This window comes from Mytilus edulis, unplaced genomic scaffold (genome assembly GCF_963676685.1).
Source record: "Mytilus edulis unplaced genomic scaffold, xbMytEdul2.2 SCAFFOLD_818, whole genome shotgun sequence".
Taxonomy (NCBI): Eukaryota; Metazoa; Mollusca; class Bivalvia; order Mytilida; family Mytilidae; genus Mytilus; species Mytilus edulis.
Genome location: NW_027268460.1, coordinates 1,097 through 25,054, shown reverse-complemented (window position 1 = coordinate 25,054; position 23,958 = coordinate 1,097). Strand labels below are relative to the sequence as shown.

Here is a 23,958-nt window from a genome sequence, read left to right as displayed (position 1 = left end):
GAATTTTAAAAAAGCTATAAATCTATAAAGCGATGATAACGATTTGTATTTATATCAAACATGCATGCCTGTGAAGTAAGGATTTCATTATTTGTTTCCTGGTCCTAAACTAATATATGGAATTAATTTGAATTTTTCTTCATGCATATTTTATTTTCATTAGTGTTATAAGTTAGATTTTGTATTATGTAGATATATTTATAGTTTTGTTCTGTCTCATATACTTTTAATGTATCTTATGTGGCTTTTATCATCTATGATAAATCTGTTTTGAGTGGCTTTTGTATTTTATAGTTTAAAATGTTTATTGTACGTACATATCTTTAAACAAAAGTTGAGATGTTAATGAAATATTGTGAATTGTGGATAAATTGTGACTGTAAGAATTTCTACTTTCTTTTCAACACCCCTTATTGAAGGAATATCAGAAAGTCAAATTTCCTTTATGTTTAAAAATAAGATAATGTGGTATGATCGCTAATGAGACAACAATCAGAATGTTAGAAAGTATGACTTTCTTTGTAACTTATTGAGGTAATATATAAATATGTGCAAAACATGTACATTTGTGAAGGTGATACAAATGGAAGTCTTGCCCGCCCCTAATGTTTTATTAATTTTGATACAGAAATGCTTCATCATTTACCTATTATACATCTGATACTTACGTGAAACTTACATAACAATATTACAATATGTTACGTGACTGACCAAGTTACATCAGAAAAAGCATTTGTACGAAAAATGACAGGAACATGTGTAGTTTCCTGTTATCGTAGATAAATGTGCAATTTGTAAATTCATTAATAAGACGAGGCTCTTAAAATCCCATTCAAGTTATTACAAACAAATTGATGGGATCAAAAGATCAAACGCACCTCAACATTAAAGTACTTAGAACATTTTTACATGGAAAAAACTTGTAATAGAATACAAGGTGGTTTTTTTTTCAAGACCTTTACTACCCATGAGGATCTCACAGTAAGTGATTTTTGATGAAGACCCTTATTTTTCTTTGATTGACCTTCATAGATATTTCTTAATCTTTGAATGTTTTAATCAGTTGTTTATAAAGTTTAGGTGATTAAAACTTGATTAGAATCAGATTTTTTGTCAAGGAATAGATATTTTGCCAATTTTTATGATATAAAGTGCTTGATTTGTATGATAAAAGTGTAAAATGATTTGGTGAAGATAACTTAGATGATCCTCTAATAATTGTTTATTTTTTTTCACTTTTGTGTTGCATTTTATCTGTACTTTAAAAAAAAAAAAAATATAATACAATTTATGCTGTAAATCAGATATTTTTGTGATATTTTTTATTTTTGAAAAATTTGGATTGGATAGGTATATCTTATCACAAATAGTTCAAATCTTACATTTTGAATTTTGATAGCATTATATTCCTTAAGTTGCAATATTGTCTTGCATTTTTGTCCATTGTTCGGAACTATCAGAATCATATATATATATATATATATATATATATATGCATGCAACTCAGGGACCCTGAATTTACAGTTATAGCTAAGAGGTGTCGATCAATAACTGCATCCCTATGCCAAAAATAACCAAAAAGTCCTCTAAAATATAAAGTGCAATGCATAATTTCAGCTCTTATTGTCCCAATCAGTGGCAGATCCAGAAATTTTCATGAGATATTGGGCATGGGCAGCTCCAGTCATTGCTTCAGTGATTCCCTATATAGTCAAACAAGTTTTCCTCACAAAAGTGAGAGGCCTTGGAAAATAAGATGTGGTATGATTGTCAAATGAATGAGACAACTCACCACCTGAGACCAAAGGACAAGAACAGAAAACACAATAGGGCACTGGACAACATGTCCACCTTTATCAAAATAGTAGGTACAGTATTATTTTCTGGTTCCTTTATTGGCAGACCACCAAGTGTTAGACCATTGAACAGCTGGATAAGAATATTTATTATCTATTAAAACTTCAGAAGGTAGACAAAATGTTTGCTAAAAACAGGTGAAAATTACATGTTTAGCATGCATTTGCAATTAACAGGTGTGGCTTATTACCACAATTAATAAGCCGTTAGCTATAAAATGTTCACACTTTTGGATTTTTATGATTACAGACAATCTGTTATGGCTATTAATATTCAAAAACTGGTGCAAATATTTTTTTTTTTTATTTTCATTACAGATGGATGTGTTTTATCTAAATGGTTTAAAACTAATTGTTAGCCATTACTAGTATTTATTTCTTTTTCTTGAGAGAATTTACTTTAATAGTCATATGCAAATCTTGCAATATTAATAGCAGTGCTTTTCAGTGCTGATCAAGAAACTTTTGTAAGTAAGGGTCCCCCTTTTAAAAATGGCTGGATCCTGCATTGTGATTTTGATACCAATTCGATCTAGTGTCTCTGATAAATGTCGATGTCTTTAAAATTAGCCATCAATTATTTAAAATTTACAGTTACAAGATGGCGCAAACGACACTCATAGTCTGGTCAATGAGTAATGGTTCCCTGCTTATTCTGTGGAATATTTATCATTTAACAATTATCCAGACTATTACATCATCAGGGAAACACATTATAACTGTGTATTCTCTCTTGTATTTTACAGATTCCAGGCAGATGTTTAGCTCGCTGTATAGCTGTAAAAGTCAAGATTTAGTTGCATAATTAGTGTGAAAAAGACGAATGAATCAGACAAAAAAATTGAAGTAGTTTTGACGAATTAAATGAAAACACAGCATGGGATTTGATCTTCCAAATATTACATAATCCTGATATCAGCTGGACTTTGTGATTACCCTTATTTGTGAAAGAAACAGGATTTAATTCCAAAAAGCGAACTTTGGAAGTTCGATATACATGAGATATGATTTTTGCAGTTAAATTATAGAAATAGATGATTTTCCCAGAACCAAGGATTTGTAAACTTTATAGTAAAAATCCTTGCCAGAACTGAGTTCCATTCATGCGATATTACATTCAGATTTTCAATTAACGATCTGATTAGGATATAAAAAGTGATATTTGTTTTTCTTGTGATTAAATAAATCAGGAAGCATGGCTATATATTACTACTCCTTGAAATTTAATTAATGACTTGAACATAAGTACTCACACTTAAGAAAGGGAAAGTTGTAAATTTCCTGTTCTATTTAAAGTATCAATATCCGATCGACCGTAAATCAATAAACAATGACATTTGTAAACAATTCACACTCCACTGAAAACTCTCCCATGCTGAAAGAAGAAATTTTACCTGTGAAAAATGGAGAATACTTAATGATACCTTACAGTGACGAAAAAATGGACCCTAAAGTCAATCCATTAGAACTTGAGGAGGGAAAAAAACCCTCTGATGAGGAAAGTGAACTCTGTGGTTGGAGGTCCTGCCAGCCTCAAATTTGTCAGGCGTTTAGAAGGCCTGGGTGGATGTTATTTTGGCTATGCTGGGCTGGAGCAATACAGGTAAATCAACTTTTTTTTAATAAATCTTTTAATCTTGTTTACAACATGAACATGATGAATGAAACTTGAGATAAAAATCAATTCACAAATTACTATTATTTTGTATTAGTAGTATTGTCTATTGATTTATTGATAGTGCAATATGATTATGGTTGTAATTGATAACTAATTTGTTATTTGTTATGAATGACATTTTCTTACACATGATTGCTCCATACATTTGTAAACATGTGTTACTAGTGTAATGAGGTGATATTTCTTTACCTTAATATGCCCTGTCATTGTGTTGACATCTACTCAGCTGTTTAAATGACAATGTTTTGATGTTCATTTCATTTTTATTTTTGAAACATACTGATTTGCATAATTTTAGTTTATTATTCACCATAATTTCTATATATTTGATATATATAATAAAAAGAAAAATTGTAATAGTTCTTGAAAAGAATATTTTTTAAATTGTTCACAGTTGAACTTGAATAAAATTTGGTTGGACTAGTGACTCACACTTTCTTTATTTAAATTGCTTTGTAATTAAAACATGATTCTTCAATGTACAAATATAACTTGATTACATGAAATAAAAAATTCGACTCAAATTAGGGCAAGGTCATGAGGTGATTCAGAATCTAGATTTTTTTTTAAAGACTATACATTTTGTCAAATAGACTTTAGATTGTTTTACATTGTCATTTTGAGGCCTTTTATAGCTGACTATGTGGTATGGGCTTTGCTCATTGTTGAAAGCAATACAGTGATCTACAATAATGTATAGTTGTTTAAATTTTTGTGGAGAGTTGTCTCATTGGCATTTTTCATTATGATTGCCCCTGTCAAAATTAGTTTCCGTCCTCTTTAGTTTTCCTCATCCAAATGATATGAAACACATTTATACATATATATATATGTACCACAAAACTTAACACAAGTTCGAAATTTGGGTGGCGTCACTGCAACAGTTTTTTGAAATATGTACCTTTATTACATTAAACGCAAGTGGGGACTTCATCTGTGACCCATGTATACATTCTCCATTTGTTTATTAATAATCCTGGCAAGAAAATATATGAATGATTTTTCATATGCATAATAATCTATCTAAAACCTTTTCCTGTATTGAACACTATGAGTTGTTGTTTATTTAACACGGAATTGTGAAAAAGATTTGTTGATATGTTATGACCTTGTAAATAATTGCTGTTTATCTATTACTGCATGCTTATTTTTGAAAAATTAGAAACAAATACTGATTTGACATTGACAAAGTATCCAGTCAATTTAAAGGTTAATTTGCACTAGGTGTATTTTTTGTATATAAAAAAAGAAGATGTGGTATGATTGCCAATGAGACAACTATCCACAAAAGACCAAAATGACACAGACATTAACAACTATAGGTCACTGTGCAGCCTTCAACAATGAGCAAAGCCCATACTGCATAGTCAGCTATAAAAGGCCCCGATAAGACAATGTAAAACAATTCAAACGAGAAATTTGTGCTTATTTTGTTTCGTCACTCATTGCAGAAGGAACAAAATGCAACAAACATGGTGCATCTTACCTGTACATTTTTTTTTTAAATAAAAAGATGAAAAAAATGATTTTTATTCAATATTGAAATAATTAAATGAGTTTAAGTGAACTAAGATAGATGTGCCATCAACCCAAGTCACCTCTGTTCTGTAGAATTGCAAAGTTTCTGCTATCAAACACGCTATTTTTCTAGCTTCAATCTGATGTCCAGCTCTTGTGGCTGCATAAAGGTAATCCCACATTGCAGTAACCTACCTATTAGATTGATAGAATGAATAAAGTAAATTAGACAGTAACTCAACATCACAAATAACCAAGAAACAGGTTTAATGAAGGAAATACTTGATACTGGACTTTAGGCATGTTAGGCAAACAACAAAAATCATTACCGATTTTGATTTATTAATTTGATAAAAACATGAAAAAAGAGATATTAGTGTAAATGACATTACATTATATTAATCCCCACTTAAGTTAATGCCCCTTTTATTTTGATTTCCTTTGATACATTTGGTATAGAGAAAATAAAACCATTATTGGGATTGCTTAAAGACTTCATACATTTTTTTTCAATTGCAGACGCATTCAATCATCTGAGGTTTTGAGAAAAAAAAATTAAAAATACTATGAAATTGTTTCTTCTAAAAAATAGTATAGATGGTCAAGACAACTTTTTTGTACTTTTTCCAAATGAATTTTATTTTTTTCATTTACAATCATAACAATGGCTTTGCTATTGCTGCTATTATAGTTATATACAACAAAACTTCCACTTGTGATGAATCTAGTATAAAATTCCTCCTGCCAGACATCTAATAACTTGTAAATTTAGTTAACACCTTATAACTGTTATACCTGAATTTACATTAAGGTTTATTTTGAAAAGTGTTATACATGATCTTGATGATTGGATAAATGGGTAAAGTTATTAACAGTTTATCTCAGGAGTTTATATTGATTAATTATTTAACGAGTTTTGTAAGAGGAAAAGACATAAAATTTGAAATAAATCACTCGTTAAGTAAGCAAAATTTCTACAGTAAGGTTATGGATAAACAGTTTATTTTTAGTTTTTGAAAGTATCACAATTTTTTAGTAACAAAACTTGAGTTTGTTGTCTTTATTATCCAAGTACAATTGCAAATAAGATTTTGTTAGGTGTAATTCGCCCTCTAAAAGACCAATCACTTTAGTCATTTTAAACAGTTACTGATTTTGATTAGACATGACAGAATTTGGTGTGAGGGAATAATTTTTTGCTAATTTTAATCTGAAGGACTTAGATGCTAGACTCAATGTGTCAAGAACCTCATCATTGGTTTTTTTTTTAGTTATTATAATGTTTTTTCTTACTTTGAGAATTTGGTGCTCAGATTACAGATCTTTTTTAGATAGTGTGGTTTAGAGTTTGCCTTATACATTTCAAGTTTCTATATAGAAACCCATCTACAGTCAGAAGACAAAAATGAGTTCCCACTCAAAAAAAGTCATATTATTTAATCTAAAATTGATAGTTTTCCAAAAAATATTATCAATTGACTACAGGACTGATTTATATAAAATGAATACCATAAAGATGCAGAAACATATGAAGTTTTATTATTTATTTGGCAATAATTTTCGTAAGGACCATTTTCTGATGTATTGTTAAATACTTTTCAGGGGCAGATCCAGCCATTTTAAAAAGGGGGGGTTCCCAACTCAGAGTAAAGGGGGGTTCCAGCTATATGCTCGGATTCAAATGCATTGATCGGCAAAAAAAAGAGGGGTTCCAACCCCTGCAACCCCCCTGGATCTGCCAATACTTTTGTACTTCAGATTTGCTGTCTCATTGACATATATACATATATTATATCATGTATTTTGATACTGTCCTTGAAAATTTATGTTCATATAAATATTGGTTAATAGTTTAGTGAAAATCTCTTCAAACAATGTGATAGAAACATACTGTAAATCATAGTGCAACCAGGAAGTTAGACTTTATTCAAAAGACTGGCAGCAGTAAATTGTTTGTCAAGTAGGGTGTTAATGTGTGTTTTGATTTTGAAATTTGTCAATATTCAATTCATGTGAAAATTTCTTATACAGTGAGTTAGTTACCTGTAGGCATAGTCAGGGAACCCAAGGGATCCCACAGCCTTACTGTGTGTTTATGTATTGCATTTTCTATATTTTTACTCTAGGTTACCCTCTGGGCTGAGCTATTCCTTTTTGAAAAGACCTAGATCTGCCACTGTAATATCTTCAAATTTTGAGTATTTTATGAAGCACATCTAATATATTTTGTAATCCAAAGCGTAAGATATTAGATTAACATATAAAGTAGAAAATTAAACTCAATATAATTGAAAGTGTTCTTCCTACTGTTAATTATAAATAAATGAAAATTTTTGGGGTTCTTGAAAATTAAAAAAAAAGGGGGTTATGATAATATGTTTGTTACCCAGCCTCAATCAGTCCTTTCATAAAAGACATAGTCAGTATGTGGTAAATTTGTTATTTCTTGTTCTAACAAGATCCAGAAAATCCTATCTTTTTAGTTCAAGTCTGATAGATTTAAACTATAAATTCAATAGCAAGACAATAAACAAATTCAATTTTAATTTCCTTACAATATTAATGATGACAATACTGCAGGATTCATTAATTTTCATGGGAAACAGTCTGTATTGTTAGCCACTAGACCGATGCCCCAGACTAGTAAAATTTTATTAGAACTTATCAGTATTTGACAAACTTGTTTTGAAAGGTAAATAAATAGGTTGGAACATTAGTATCTGCTCTAGTAGTAGGAAAAGAGTCTGGTGCAGACTGGGGATACCAGGGGCGGATCCAACCATTTTGTAAAGGGGGGGGGGGGGGGGGGGGGGGGTTCCAACCGCTGGAACCCCCCTCCCCCTGGATCCGCCAATGGATACTAAGTTCCTAGATTTAATGAGTATATACAATTAAAACAAGAGTTCTATGTTCAACTTAGACTTTGGAAAAAGCAGAAATCAAACACCCATGAAAAATGAATGAATAACGAGTAGCTATTATACTGATGACCTATAGACTATAGAGATGTTAATTATTAGACATTCCAGAACAATGCTGTGTCTAATTTGTTTGTGTTTATAATGTGCTATTTTCAACACCATCTGGTTATTAAGTGTTATTGTGGAATTATCATTTCTCAGATTCTTGTTTATTTTGATTACAATGCTAGTTTACCCAGATTATTTAAATTGGGGTCAGAATATAAAAGGGAGATAATCCATGATATAATTTTTTTTCAACTTAAGTGAGTTTTGAGAACTAAAGAATGGTTTGAAGATTTTACATTTTTTAAAATCTAGAACAGATGTGGGAACAATACCTCATTAACTAGAATACATTTTTAATTTGATTTTTAAATGAGGTTATGTCCCTTGAATAAGAGAGAAACCCCGAAATACATACCAGATATTAAATTAAAAGAGATATTCATCTGTCTGAAGATGGATATAAATAGATGTGGTATGAGTGGCAATTAGACAACTCTCCATCCAAATCACAATTTTGAAAGTAAACCATTATAGGTACAGCCTTCAACACAGAGCAAGCTATAAAGGGCCCCAAAAAATGACTAGTGTAAATCGATTCAAACAGGAAACCCAACGATCTAATCTGTATAAAAAAATAAAAAATGAGAAACAAGAGTACATGTACATATCTGTGTGTGTTTAACATGTTTAATGTATCATACATTGGATGTTTTTATCAAATTACAGACACATCTCATATTTTATTAAAAATATCCAAAAGTAAAGTTCTAGGATAATAACACAGAGCACAATCCTTCCACTGTTTATATGCACATTTTTTTTTCGACATACAACAATCTTTTACAAATTTTTCTAATATTTTTTGCAGCAAATTTATTAAAGTTTTTTTCTCCAAATACTCATTTCTACCTAATTATTTGTAAAGTTAACAACCAAACAGCTGTGATTTCTATCTTTCTTAATGTCTGCCGTGAGATAAGGATGATAAGCGGTGATGATTTTAATATCTAAGATTGCATGAAGACTATACTATGACAAGTGGTGGTTTTGATCCTTTTAGAGATTACTGGGGCAATTTAAAAAATGTTTATGAACCTGGCGCGTGTGAACTCAGTTTGTACTCCTGCAAGGCTAGGATTGTTTATCTTTCTATAGTGCATCTTTTATGAAATTCAAAATTTGTATTTGGTTGATGCAATAAAAAAACATTGTATGGTTTGATTCTTGTGCTTTTGTTGGGCTCTGAAAAATCAATGTAGGATCGTCCATGAAAATGCTTGAAACATTTGCCACTGGATGTCAAGCAACCAACATTCAAGGATAGGAACCATTAACTGGAACCTATCATAATATAAGTTAACTCTAATTTTCACACAGTGGAAAATATAAGAATAAAATTCAAAGGCAGATTTTTAAAAGGACTTTGATTAAGAGGGGATCAAGCAGTCAAAAAACATATGTAAGAACTAAAACAGGACATAAGTTCGGGGGAGGGGATCTATCTCTTGATCACCAATCAAACTGATATACCCAAGATCAATTCATAATCTCAATCATGTCAGCTTTTTAAGAATAAAATAGTAATTAAGAATGATAAAAAAAGAAATTCATTCATATACAACAAATTAGAGTTTGTTGGACAATGCTTTAATTTGCAGAAACAGCGGAAATAAAAAAAGGTTACCTATTAAAGACTAAGCCAAAATGTTTGGTATGTAGTGTCAAGTAACTAAGGTTTATAACAAAGGAATATAAGTAATAAATGTTGATTTCTTCTTTGATCGTTCACTAGATAAATCACATTTCAATGAAATCTTACATCTTAACCTATGTTGCTTGTCTGTTGTGATTACGTTAATTCATGACGATTTGTTAGTCTTACATCATATTCTGTATATTTTGAGAATTAAGAATGACAACGGGATGGTCTTCTTTGTCTTGTCAGGATTAGTTAATATTTTTGCTATCTGTATTAACTTACTGCACAGATAATTGTATTGGCATTTGAATAAATTGTGGTAGGAAAAGTGCAAAAAAGGAATAGTAAGGCAAGGGGCATAAAACTATCATAGAGAGTGGACAGAATAATCAGATATTGCAAAATTTCAAATATTTTGCCTGAAGTTTATCAGATGGGGGAACCAAGAGCCATGTCAATCCAAATCACAAGTTGATGGGGGGAAAACCCATTGCATATTTAAACAAAAGTTTTACAAAATATTAAGAAATATAGGAGTTAAATTCAGGGTTTCAGAATTTAATTTATTCTAGGTAATATTTTCAACAGTATACACCAAAATGTTGTGATTGGCAAATAGCGTTCTAAAACAAAAAAGTTATTCTTGCCAGGAAAAAAGCTTGAGGTTACAAAATTTTAACAGAAAAATGAACATCCTTGTTCTAAATATTTATTTTGAGTTCTATGACAGTTTGCACAACAGATGATGGAAGTCTTGTATACTATCTACGTAAATACACACCACATCTGTTATGCGATGTCACTAATTATTAGGATAATCCTCTCTTACAAAATTCCTGAAGATGACATTGTATTAACTCTACATCATATTCTTGTTTATTTCTGGAATATGTAATATATTATAACATACTTTTGTCAGTTTGTAGTAAATTGTTGCATTGTTATCTGCGCTGAGATAGTCACTAAAGATAGTTTCTTTACATAATAGTACCAGAGACATATAATATGTCTCTGATTGTACCTACCCATGTGGTAGACTAACCTGAAGTATATGATCCACAAAGTACTATGGATGCTTCTGTATTTCTATGATTTAAATGAGTCTTGACACATTTCATTTGTAAATTTCCATTCCATATCATTATGTATTTTGCTAAAAGTAAGGTGTAAAACTTCAGTCTTAATGCTCTGAACTCTTAGCCACTCCAGCTCAGGTTTGTAAGAATTTTTACTACAAGCCTTTGGACTTTATACAAAAATTTCAAGACTTTGGCTTCAAAATTTTATCTTGAAAGACTAAACTTCCAGTCAAAGTTGACAAGCTTATTTAAACTGTTCTGTTTATGTTTTTTGAATGGATTACCGATATACAGTGTTCCTGATTATTATTAAAATATATGTTTTAACTTTTAATATTTTTTTGTTCTCAGATGGATTATAAAAGTTTGTAATACCCAAGTCTCATTTAAAGAGATATATGAGCTGTGTCGGATATAAATTGATCTTTATTCAATTGTATATCAATACATCTAACTTATTTATTTTTGTTTTTTGTCCATGGATTTATGAGTTTGAACAGCGGTATACTACTGTTGCCTTTATTTATTTCGGATTGTATAAAATCTCTATACAAAGTGGGTAAATGTTTAAAAAATAAGTTGCTATATGAAGACCCCTACAAAACAGACCAAATATTCATGTTTTACCTTGTACTTGAATGTTCTACTCAAAGTCTTATGCACTTACATGTATAACTGCACTTGCAGAAGGTTGTTTTCAATCCAAACGCAGCTCGTATATTGTTTCTTGTCAGATGAAGGCCATAGATTTGTTAATTCAAAAAAATAGACTAAACATGTTATAGAAACAGACAATTATTTACTAATGGGTCAGAAACTGACATGAAATTGATCAAGGAACTGCTTTTAATTATTTTGCACTTGGAATGATGGATTGCATGTTAAATGTTAACTTGTAAAAACATTTGCTGCAATTTGTTTATGTTAAACTATCTGATTAGTTTGAAACTGTTTTATAGAGTAAAATGAAAGAAGCTTTAAAAATTTTGATTTCAAGAAGTAATTTAAGAGTATGAAAATCTTTGATGATCAATGCTTTTCAATTGGTACATAGTTGGAACCCCTTTCACCCCCCACACACACCTCCACCTCCTTTTTTTTAAAATGGCTGGATCTGCCCCTTGGTCAGCAGGACTAATGCTGCTTAAAAGATGTGAGGACATTTCGTAGTTTTTCACTTGGAATATATATGAAAACATACCCAACTCTGCTTTAACTTTTTAATCAAATTCTCATCTTTTTTAACACCTAAACTGCAAGTTTTCAAGTGCTTAGGAACAACTGATTTATGAGAAAGAAAGAAAAAAAAATTGTATGAAGAGTTAAGATAGCAATTATTGCAGTCATAAATCTATGAATGACATTTAAAAAACTTACATCACATGCACATAGAAATGTTTAATTTCTCAAAGTTAAAATTTTCCAACTTTCATGAAAAAATATAAAATGAAATTTAAAAAAATTATATAAAGAATTTGATGTACAGTTAAAAACAGACCAAATTTTTTTTAAAAGAATATTTTAAAGGAGGAAAAGATGTGTAATCTCTGAAAATCTAAACTATTAATTATAACACCAAAAAATGTTTTATTTTTACTCCATGCCTGTATGACTTGACCTGCATTTTCAAAATATTGACATGTATGTCTGATATCAGTTTTAATGAGGCTGATTTGTATAGTAAATAAACACACATATCAACCAGGGTTATTTATCCAATGTTCACATGTTTTTCATCTTTTATCTTTTCTTTTCATCTTCAGATGTTAAAATAAAGATACCTCATGGCTGTATTTTTGTGAAGATTTCAATCTTGAAAATCTATATATCTTCTTTGAAAAAACTAGAAAGATGTGTTTTAGGGTCATAGATCAAGATTTTTTTTCATATTAAAGGTTTTTTTATTGAAATTATAATTTATCTTATATCAACAGAGAAATGGGTCAATTAAGTCTGCTTGAGATTTATCTTGTGCTGACTTATATGTCAGTATGTAAGTGTGTTAAAATATTGCTTGCTGTTATTTCAGGTGTATTGCTCTAAAACATAAATATAACCCTGTATCACGCACATATAGTAGAGATCTACAAATAAAGTGTTGGTACCTATCTTGTATTGTTTCACATTTATTTAAGAAAAATATTTTTTTTCACATTCTTATCAGGAATTCATTTAAAATTACTTTATAAAAAAAATGGTATATTTTTTTTGGGGGGGGGGGTGGAGGGATAAGTCTAGTATAAAAAGATTGGCGATTCCTTTGATTTTTCATCCCAGATTTTTTAACATGCACGGTGAGAAATACCAGTATTTTTCATTACCTACAATGTTTATGTTTTGCTTAGCAATAAGTTGTTGATAGAACATGATTATCAGCTTGCACTGTAGTTAAAAGTTTATGGAGTTACTGCTTATATAAATATTGACTTATCCTAATTTCATCATTATAATTAATTAGCCATAACTAGAGCACCTGGTGTTAAGGGCAGGCTGTAAAATGTGGATATGTCTAGTCTAAAGTATGGGTTAATAAACTTTTATTTGTCGATTATGGTCTTTTCTACGAACAAAAATCACAGAATACCACACAAGGTGTGCTAATAGGGTTCTTCACAGTTAGTTCGGCTATATTGGATAGGGGCAGATTTTCATAATGGAGAGAAAAAAACAGAGCAGTTGCTTGGAAACATGCATAGGATTTTCCATATTTTCATACTATCTCCACATCTTTCAAAAAAATCTGCCCCCTATTCAATGTGGCCGAACTAAACCATGAAGAGCCCTATTTGACTGAGGTAGTGGAAAGTATTTGTATAAAGCTTTTTATTTTGAAATGTAGAAGACATTTTTGCCTCAATTTGCTACAAACTGAAAAAAACAACGTCATATTTTATTACATATTCCAGAAATAAACAAGAATATGATGTAGAGTTAATACAATGTCATCTTCAGGAATTTTGTAAGAGAGGATTATCGTAATAATTAGTGACATCACATAACAGATGTGATGTGTATCTACGAAGATAGTATACAAGACTTCCGTCATCTGTTGTGCAAGAAGCTGTCTTTGAACCCAAAATAAATATTGCCTTGCTGTTTCAAAAGGTTCATATATAGAGGTGTCTTATGTAACAGAGTTTCCGTGTGTCATGATTGTCATCTGTCCTTTACCTCATTTTCATGGTTCAGCGACTGCTTAAAAATAATGTATTTTTGTTTTTTTATTTTTGTCATGTGAACTTTCATGTGTGAGAAATAGGATAATTATATTTGGTATAATAGATTCTTGCAGGATACAATAAACTTTCTGTCAGATTTCAACTTACCTTGACCTCAATTCTTAGATTCCAGTGATTAAGTTTAATACTAAATGATAAGGTCTTTTTCACATAAACTATAAACAGTAGGTCAACTGTGTTTAGTGTACTGTATGCATGTCCAAATCATACCCGTAGCCTTGAAATCAAATAAACATTGTTAAAGTCAACGCTTTGTTCAAATTGTGACTGTTAAAGTCGAGTTCATGAGTCTAACGAACCCCCCCCCCCCCCCCCTTTGGAAATTCCTGGCTACGGGCCTGTCCAAATGACCTTATTTTCATGGTTCATTTGTCAGATTTATTTGTATTAAATGTTTGCAGAAAACATACCTCCCCCATTTGCTTAGAGTTAATAATTAATTACATGATTTTACATTTATTTGAATCAGATTTTCGGCAGTTGTCTTGATTTCAATCCATTCATTTCAAAAAAGAAGAATTAGATTTGATACGCAAGACATACCTCCCCCATTTGTCTAGAGTTCATAATAAATTACATGATATTACATTTATTTGAATCAGATTTTCGGCAGTTGTCTTGATTTCAATCCATTCATCTTCAAAAAAGAAAAAATAGATTTGATGTGCAAGACATACCTCCCCCATTTGCTTAGAGTTCATAATAAATTGCATGATATTACATTTATTTGAATCAGATTTTCGGCAGTTGTCTTGATTTCAATCCATTCATCTTCAAAAAAGAAGAATTAGATTTGATACGCAATACATACCTCCCCCATTTGTCTAGAGTTCATAATAAATTACATGATATTACATTTATTTGAATCAGATTTTCGGCAGTTGTCTTGATTTCAATCCATTCATCTTCAAAAAAGAAAAAATAGATTTGATGTGCAAGACATACCTTCCTCATTTGCTTAGAGTTCATAATAAATTACATGAAATTACATTTATTTGAATCAGATTTTCAACACATTTGTCTTGATTTCAATTGATTCATCTTCAAAAAAGAAGAATTAGATTTGATACACCTGATACTAGTGTGTGTCCTATGATAACTGTATATAGCATTTCTAGATCTAGATTTGATTTCCGTTCTTCATTAGAGGCGATTATCATATGATATATATATATCTGTAAATGACTTTAACATAGAGGAAGCAATGGATTGTTAATGTGGAATTCTAATTGTTGTAATGTAAGAATCATTGCTGAAATTAATTATTATAATAATGTGCCCATTCCTTCTTGTAAGAATTTGCACATCTGGATTGAAGCCCATTTAGCTGCTAAATGAGGGTGGTCTTTTAAGATTTAAGGCTTTTGATTTTAAGGGACCTTTGAAAATGTGTACTGTTGTATTATACTGTATAAAAAAGTCAGGATAGCAAGGAGGTACTAAAAAGTAACAGAAAAACAGAAAATACATTGTAAATAGAAAAAAATACTAATAAGACTAAAATCTTGGTGGCAGGGTTGGAAATGTTGTAATGGTAGAAAAAACATTAGTTGTCAAGTGAGTCAATACAACAAGTCGAGACTAAGATCTTGGTGGCAGGGTTGGAAATGTTGTAATGGTAGAAAAAACATTAGTTGTCAAGTGGGTCAATACAACAAGTCAAGACTAAGATGGTAGTGGCAGGGTTGGAAATGTTGTAATGGTAGAAAAAGCCTTTGTTGCGAAGCGGGTCAATACAACAAGTCAAGACTATGATGGTAGTGGCAGGGTTGGAAATGTTGTAATGGTAGAAAAAAAACATTTGTTGTCAAGTGGGTCAATACAACAAGTCAACACTAAGATCTTTGTGGCAGGGTTAGAGATGTTGTAATGGTAGAAAAAACATTTGTTGTCAAGTGGGTCAATACAACAAGTCAACACTAAGATCTTTGTGGCAGGGTTAGAGATGTTGTAATGGTAGAAAAAACATTTGTTGTCAAATGGGTCAATACAACAAGTCAAGACTAAGATCTTGGTGGCAGGGTTGGAAATGTTGTAATGGTAGAAAAAGCCTTTGTTGTCAAGTGGGTCAATACAACAAGTCAAGACTAAGATCTTGGTGGCAGGGTTAGAAATGTTGTAATGGTAGAAAAAACATTAGTTGTCAAGTGGGTTAATACAACAAGTCAAGACTAAGATCTTGGTGGCAGGGATGGAAATGTTGTAATGGTAGAAAAAATACTAGTTGTCAAAAGAGGGGGGTGTGTGATACAACACGTCAACAACAATAAATACACATAAAACCCACAAAAACGTTAAGAACTCTGGTACTGAGACAGACAGCAATTCCTGTTCCACTTATTAACTTCAGACTGATAACTTTTGGATTTTCTTACCCTAGACTTCATTATATTCATAAACCATTAATAGAGGTTAACCTAGATCATTCAATTTCCTTTAATTTGAAACTTCTGTTTATAAACTCTTAAGTAGTCGCAGTAGGGAATTATCAATGAGGGATTATGTAACATTTGTTATATAATAATAGAATATACATTTGCTATGTAAAAATCTCAAAATTAATGAAATGAAATTTGTTACTTCTTTCGGTGCATATTTATAATTTGTAGAGGTTTTGAATCAGCTATCTTAAAAAAAGGGGAGGGGGTGATCAAGAAGACAATGCACAAAACTGGTTTAAATGCATTTATAATTAGGAGATCACTATTGTATTCAGCAAAACTCTAAAAACTTGAGATTTATATGATTCATACCCTATAAAAGATTCAAAAACTGTTTTGTCACGGCAGCAAAAGGCTGCAGGCATATAATTATTGTGCTGCTTCTGGGGTCTTTGGGAAGCAAGCTTGACTAGAGTGCATGACCTATTGCTAAGGTTCCCTTCATTTCCCTCGGTTGATGACTGGAAATATATATTTTTTCCTAGTGAAGAAATCATCACTTTAGAATTGATTAAATTAAGTGTGAAAGTTTGAAGATTAAATCTTACCTGTCATGAGTACTGATACTCTATTTGTATGATAGTCATCAGAGGTCAACATACCTGACACCAAGTTTTGTATCATGATAATCTTAAATTATTGTTGCACCCATGACCTTGGAAATGAACAGTACATAGGGGTACTGACCACTCCTTTTTTATGCCCCATTTATGGGCATTATGTTTTCTGGTCTGTGCGCCCGTCCGTCCCACTTCAGGTTAATTTTTTGGTCGAGGTAGGTTTTGATGAAGTTTAAGTTCAATCAACTTTAAACTTAGTAAACATGTTCCCTATGATATAATCTTTCTAATTTTAATGCCAAATTAGAAATTTTATCCCATTTTCACAGTCCGCTGAACATAGAAAATGATAGTGCGGATTGCACATCCGTGTTCTTTGGACACATTCTTGTTTATATCAATAATTGAAGTAAGTATATGGTTTTAGGCTTAATAGAATTGTAACTGGAATATGAAAAGCAGCCTGCACACGCTTTGTGCAAATTCAAAAGTGATCAAGAGCGCTTGCGATAAAACAAAGACTGTAATTAACAATCTGATTGGATAATTTAAATAAATCAAGAACAATGATTGGCTAGCATCCTAGATACCAATCATACCAATTAGTAAAAGATTAGGGCTGCAGAAATTATGATTTCCAATCATGATTGGATAAAAGGAACTTCCTGGATACAGTAATTAATTAAGTAAGCAAATGCTATGTTCAAGTTCCCTCTGTATTAATACTTTATTTAATAAAAAAAATAAGCACACCAAGTGCCCAATATTGACTTGCAGCTAAAAAAAAACATAGATAAAGTGCACATGCCATAGATTCTTAATTTAACCTGGGTTATCTGCCTTTAACAAAACTTTGGTGGCAGGGTTGAAAATGCTGTAATGCAACAGAAATGCTAGTTGTTGGAGAGGATTGATAGAACAAGACAAACAAGAATGTTTTGTCATTCTTTATACTAAATTATAGTCATGCTAAAGAATCATCTTTCATAGTGGGAAGTTTTTAGTCGATTGTTATTAAATAAACTTAATAAAATTGAGAATGGAAATGGGAAATGTGTCAAAGAGACAACAACCCGACCAAAAAAAAAACCAAAGGCAGAGGGTCAGAATTGTTGTTTAATAAACTTAAGAATCATCTCTCCTAGTTCAGAAGTTTTTTATCCGATTGTAATGCAATATACAAAGAATTGTTTTTCGTTGTCGGGAAGTTTTTAGTCAATTGTTATGTAATACTAGTGATATAACACAGACTTTATATATGCCCCTTGGTAATTGAAAAGGCTAAAGATATCATCCATATGCATTTATTTTGTATCAATATTTAAAACTGTTTTTATCTTCATTCATGTGCAATCAGTAAATTTATGACTTTTGTAGTATGAATTCAAAAAACTAGACTTAAAGATTACGCAGAACTGATAAAATAGTAATAGTGGTTTGGTAATTGTAAAATCCTTCTACAATATATGATTGGAAAATTGATGAAAAATTCAGAGTTATGGCTTATGAGGGAGGACTAGAGGCTCTTTTCAGAAAAAAACTTATGAGTAAAATTTCTCGTAACTCGCGATCATACACATTTCAGCATTTCTTACTATCAGTATAAATCTTAATAAAATATAATTGAGAATGGCAATTGGGAATGTCAAAGAGACAACAACCCCACCAAAGAGCTGATAAAGCATCAGAATTTTGTGAAAAAGTATCAATATGGTCATTATACAGAACAATTGTCTCCAATTATATTTAGTGACGTATGTATTCATGTTTTATCTGTAACTGGACTTACAATAAATGCATCATTTTTCACAAAATTAAAAGTCAGACAAAAGTTGGAAAATAAATTACTTGATTTTGAAATTAATTTATTTACCACCAAAAAAAAAACCCAGTTTAAATTGATGAAAACTGCTGCCAGAAGTCAGAAGTTGAATTCTGAAAGTGTTAATTTAAATTCCTCAATGTTAAATTATTCTACAAAAAACTGAATGAATTGATGAAAGTTGTCCTATAGTTTAACAGGCAGAAGTCAAGAGTGGAATTACAAAATGTTAATTTAAATTCTTTAATGTTTGAAAAAATGATGAAAATTTACAACAACAAAAAAAAGTTTGCATTGATGAAAACTCAGTGCCAGAAGTCAGAAATTAGATTCTGAAAGTTTAATGGATATTTTTTTAAATTACTAGGCAAAAAACTGATAATTGATGAAAGTTGCTGTAGTTTAACAGGCAGAAGTCAAGAGTGGAATTACAAACTGTTAATTTAAATTCTTCATTGCATTGCTTTAAAAAATTTACAACCAAAAAAAAAACCAAAAAAAAATTGTGAAGTACATCAGTTATCTGATAAGGATAAGAAACTGACGAACTGAGTGATGAAAACAACGTCTTCAGATTTACATAATTTACGTTAGTGTCAATCATGTCAATTGTATATGATATATTACGCATACTATTGCAGAAACAGATTTATTACAATCAGAATCGTAAATGATATATTATGCATACTATTGCAGAAGAAATCCATACTTAAATTCCACTGAGAATTAGTTGAAGAGATATTTTCCTATGCTGTGTATGCTACTTATCGGAATTTTGTTGCTTCTGTATTATTATACCTCAATACACAGTGGGACATAGCAATCACTTTTCGTACATGAAGCTACATGAAGCTGATTTGGCTTGTGTGCTGTTAAGCAGACAAATATGAGAATTAGTCAAGAACTTAATAATATTAAGTTGCACCATGTAAACAATATAAGTCTGCTGGAACTGTCAAAATCTTTTTTTCCGTGGTGGTCCTTCAAGAAAATCTGCTGGTCCTCACTATTTTTTCTTCGTCGCAAAAATATTAAAATTATACTAAATGTGGTAGTCAAAACTTTCAGAACACCTCGTTTCAATATTTTGTTCTCAAAAACTTGGATCTTCTTTAAACATCATATCTCATATGTCGTTATTCAAGCATGGAATATTTTGGTCAATGCAACTGTTGGTTCATACATTGCACAACTGTATTTCATAGCAGTTTTCATGAAAATAATCTCAAAAAATGTAAGAACTTTGTGTGTCTTGGCAACAGAAATTTGAAGTTATGCTTGAAATTCAACTCAAAAATTGAGTAGTATCAAATAGGTTTGGAACTATATTGTATTCAGTTTGTCTGTCTGTCTGTCCATTTGGCTGTCTGTTCGTCAGTCCGTCTGTCTTAGTCCGGTCGTTTGTTCACAAATATTATTGTAGCTCTTCTCCAGTTATATACTAATGCTTCATATTTGATCAGCAGCTTGTCATTGATTAGTTTTAATCTGAGAGTGCTGATAACCCTTTCACCACCTGACTAGGGTTTTAAGATTAATACAATGTAACAACAAAAGAATATTGTTTTACCAAGATATGAAAAACTAAGATATAAATCATTTCAAATTCTTTTTTTTTTCTCATTGATAATTAACTCCTACTCTCTTTCATTCTCTCTTTCTCCTTTTTGTAATGATACCATGAATTACATGTGTTTCAATAAGAAGTTGGGTATCCTTTAATAGCACTAAAGCATGTGCAACCTCTTTTTCATATAATTGCATAATTTGACTTCACACATTAAGTTTGCGATACTCTTTCATCACAGTATCTGAGCCTCAGGATATGTAATCTTAAAACAAGTGTAGATCAATTCTTAAAATGGATTCAAATGAAACTTATTAATGTGAAAACTCTTTAACGAGGGGTGTAAAAGGGGGGGGGGGATTTGAAAGGAAGAATGTGAAATAAAATTGCATTTCTTAATGAACGAACAATTAAAAATGTCTTGCACGTTGATCTTTTTACTGATTTCATGAAACACGGTGAATAACAAGCCTTTTTCACAGCTGTACATGAAATAAAAATGACGAAAATATCCCTTTTTCACCCTCTTGAACAGTATGATTTGCTAAAATTACTTTAAATGTATTATTAATTTGTATATTTGAGATGCATGCCACGATACCATTTATTTAACCAAGTTTAATTGATAAATGAAGAACGAAAGATTTTTTTTTTCACTCTTTCTCAACTATTTTAATCTGATGTACTTTAAATTTGTATGTTCAAACTACATAACATGCCGCGATCTTAGTTATATTTAAGTATGTCTTTTGATTTGTATATCTTAGTACAATCTTTAAATTTAAAAATTTTGGACAGCTACCAATTTTATTTCAAAGTTGGATAGTTTTAAATTAAAATTTGATTACCTACATCTGATTGTTGATCTTATAAAATGGTGAAAATGGCTAATATAAGTGTTATAAAAACTGTTTGCCAAATTGAAAGACAAGATCCAAGCCAAAAGAAACACGGGAATGACCAGCAACAAGTTTCATTTCTTGAAGATTAAAAAAAACTCTTTTAAACAGATGGTTTTACAAACGATACACTCAGTTTAAATTGTGACACTGCCTCATTGTAAAAGTATAAGTCGCGTTATTGAAGTTTAATTTGTGACACTGCCTCATTGTAAAAGTATAAGTCGCGTTATTGAAGTTTAATTTGTGACACTGCCCTCATTGTAAAAGTATAAGTCGCGTTATTGAAGTTTAATTTGTGACACTGCCTCATTGTAAAAGTATAAGTCGCGTTATTGAAGTTTAATTTGTGACACTGCCTCATTGTAAAAGTATAAGTCGCGTTATTGAAGTTTAATTTGTGACACTGCCTCATTGTAAAGTATAAGTCGCGTTATTGAAGTTTAATTTGTGACACTGCCTCATTGTAAAAGTATAAGTCGCGTTATTGAAGTTTAATTTGTGACACTGCCTCATTGTAAAAGTATAAGTCGCGTTATTGAAGTTTAATTTGTGACACTGCCTCATTGTAAAAGTATAAGTCGCGTTATTGACGGCTGTTTGGTTACCTAATTTTGATGATTTTCTCGCGTCTTCATATTTTCATTGACTTCTTTCTTGTCTAATCCTCTAGGTCTAATCCTTATACTTTGACGATCTCAGTCACTAGTTGTCATGGCTTATTGAACAAAGATTTTAAAAATCTACTGTTAAGAATTAATTCTTGCATTGTACCTTTTTGTGCTGTTGAATTACTGTCTATTTGTCAAATATTTCCAGTGTAAGGCTTTCATTAGTATCTTAAGGGGTGATAAATGACTGACCTGTGTTCAGAGAGAGCCATATTTCTTGCATACCTGCCAACTATTCAAAATGCCCATGGGGGTTTTACATGCAAGATGGCTCTCATAGTCCCACAAAACCTACAAGTGGCCCTCAGATATATTTTAATGTTGTATTTTTGGTTTATTCATTTTTTTACAGCCCTATAGCCATTATAAAATTATTGTTTTGTTTAAAATTGTGGACACAATTGCTCTTTCAAAATTTCCATTTGGGAGCCTCCATGGGGGAAATCCCCCGCAAATAGTGACAGTTGGCAGGTATGTTCTTGCATGTAAAAGATTTTGAAACAAAGCAGGCTAATGCTGCAACAAGGCAGCGCTCGCACCCGCAAAGTGGAAAGGGAATAAAATAAGTTGCGATAACTTGTTTCCCAATCCACTATGAATAAATATGTTTAAACTATTATTTTCATCTTTTTTGCTGTAATTTAAAAAGAAATAAAATAAAAAAAATAGAGGACCTCAAAATAAGACAATTGGATCAATGGATGATTGTAACAACATATTTCAGACAATTGGACTGACATTGTAACAACATATTTCACACATTTCAAATTTTTATCAGTAATGATTTATACTGACAGTTTTCATGTGCTCTGAAAAATTGCTTGCTGGGATAAAAAAAAACTCAATAAGAAGGAGAGCCATCTAAAAACACATGTATTAATATAACATTTATTTCTTTTTTCAGGGAATGGTTGTGAATGGATTCGTAAATGTTGTGATATCCACCGTGGAACGTCGTTACGACATGAGCAGTACAGAGTCGGGGATTATAGCGAGTAGTTATGACATTGCCTCTGTCCTTTGCTTAATACCTGTTAGTTATTTTGGAGGACTTGGTTGTAAGCCTAGATATCTTGGAATAGGCGTATTTATCATGGCAATTGGATCATTTGTTTTTTCAATACCAAAGTTTACCGCTGCTGAATATGAGATTATTTCAAGTGGAGACTTGTGTCATTTATCTAATAATAGCTCAACGGAGTGTGACAATAAAATAGATAGTTTATCGAGTTATAAATGGGTGTTTTATTTAGGACAATTTTTACATGGCGCAGGTGCTGCCCCCTTGTATACATTAGGAGTTACCTACCTTGATGAGAACTTACCACTCAGATCATCATCAATGTATATAGGTAAGATAAATTGTAAAAAAAAACATGGCATTATATTTGGGTTATTTTAGTCCTCACTATTGCTCGTGCATAAAAATCACGAATATAATGCCATGTTGAAACTACAATAAAGTATATCTTGTATCAATTACTTTTTAAGTATATTATGCCATTTTATGTATGTTTAAACATAAACAATGTTACATCAATATTATTAAAATTGCTCACGGAATAAAACTTAGAATGTTACATTTATACACATTAAGGTTAAAATAGAAGAAGAAAAAATCGGTACTTGAAGGAGATTTAAAAAAAAAAAAACCCAGCTTGTATAGAGATATAACATCTCCATCAATATTCTAGTTTAATTTCTAGTATGCTTAAATTAATTTAAGATGTTTATTTTAATAATATTGTAAGCAGTTTTGGAGGTCAATCGGGGAAAAAACTTGATCAAAGGTGAATAACATGATTTCTGTGATGAGACAGTAAAAAAAACATTAAAACAACCACAAAAAAATCTCATCAAGCAGAGAATAGTTATCTCCCATTTTACAGTTTTGAAAAAGTACAAAAATGAAGAGTTATCTCCCATTTAACAGTTTTGAAATAGTATAAATATGAAGAGT

The 23,958-nt window shown here is 31.0% G+C and overlaps 1 protein-coding gene across 1 annotated transcript; it reads left to right on the top strand.

Moving 5' to 3' along the window:
• Window positions 1–2,577: 2,577 nt before the first annotated feature.
• On the top strand, window positions 2,578–23,350 carry LOC139507547 (solute carrier organic anion transporter family member 4A1-like; the record flags this gene model as incomplete). The annotated part of the gene is given in 2 exon segments (XM_071295782.1): window positions 2,578–3,459; window positions 22,903–23,350. Coding segments are annotated over 2 exon segments (721 nt in total), but the record flags the coding sequence as incomplete, so codon positions are not given.
• Between the last annotated feature and the right edge of the window lie 608 nt (window positions 23,351–23,958).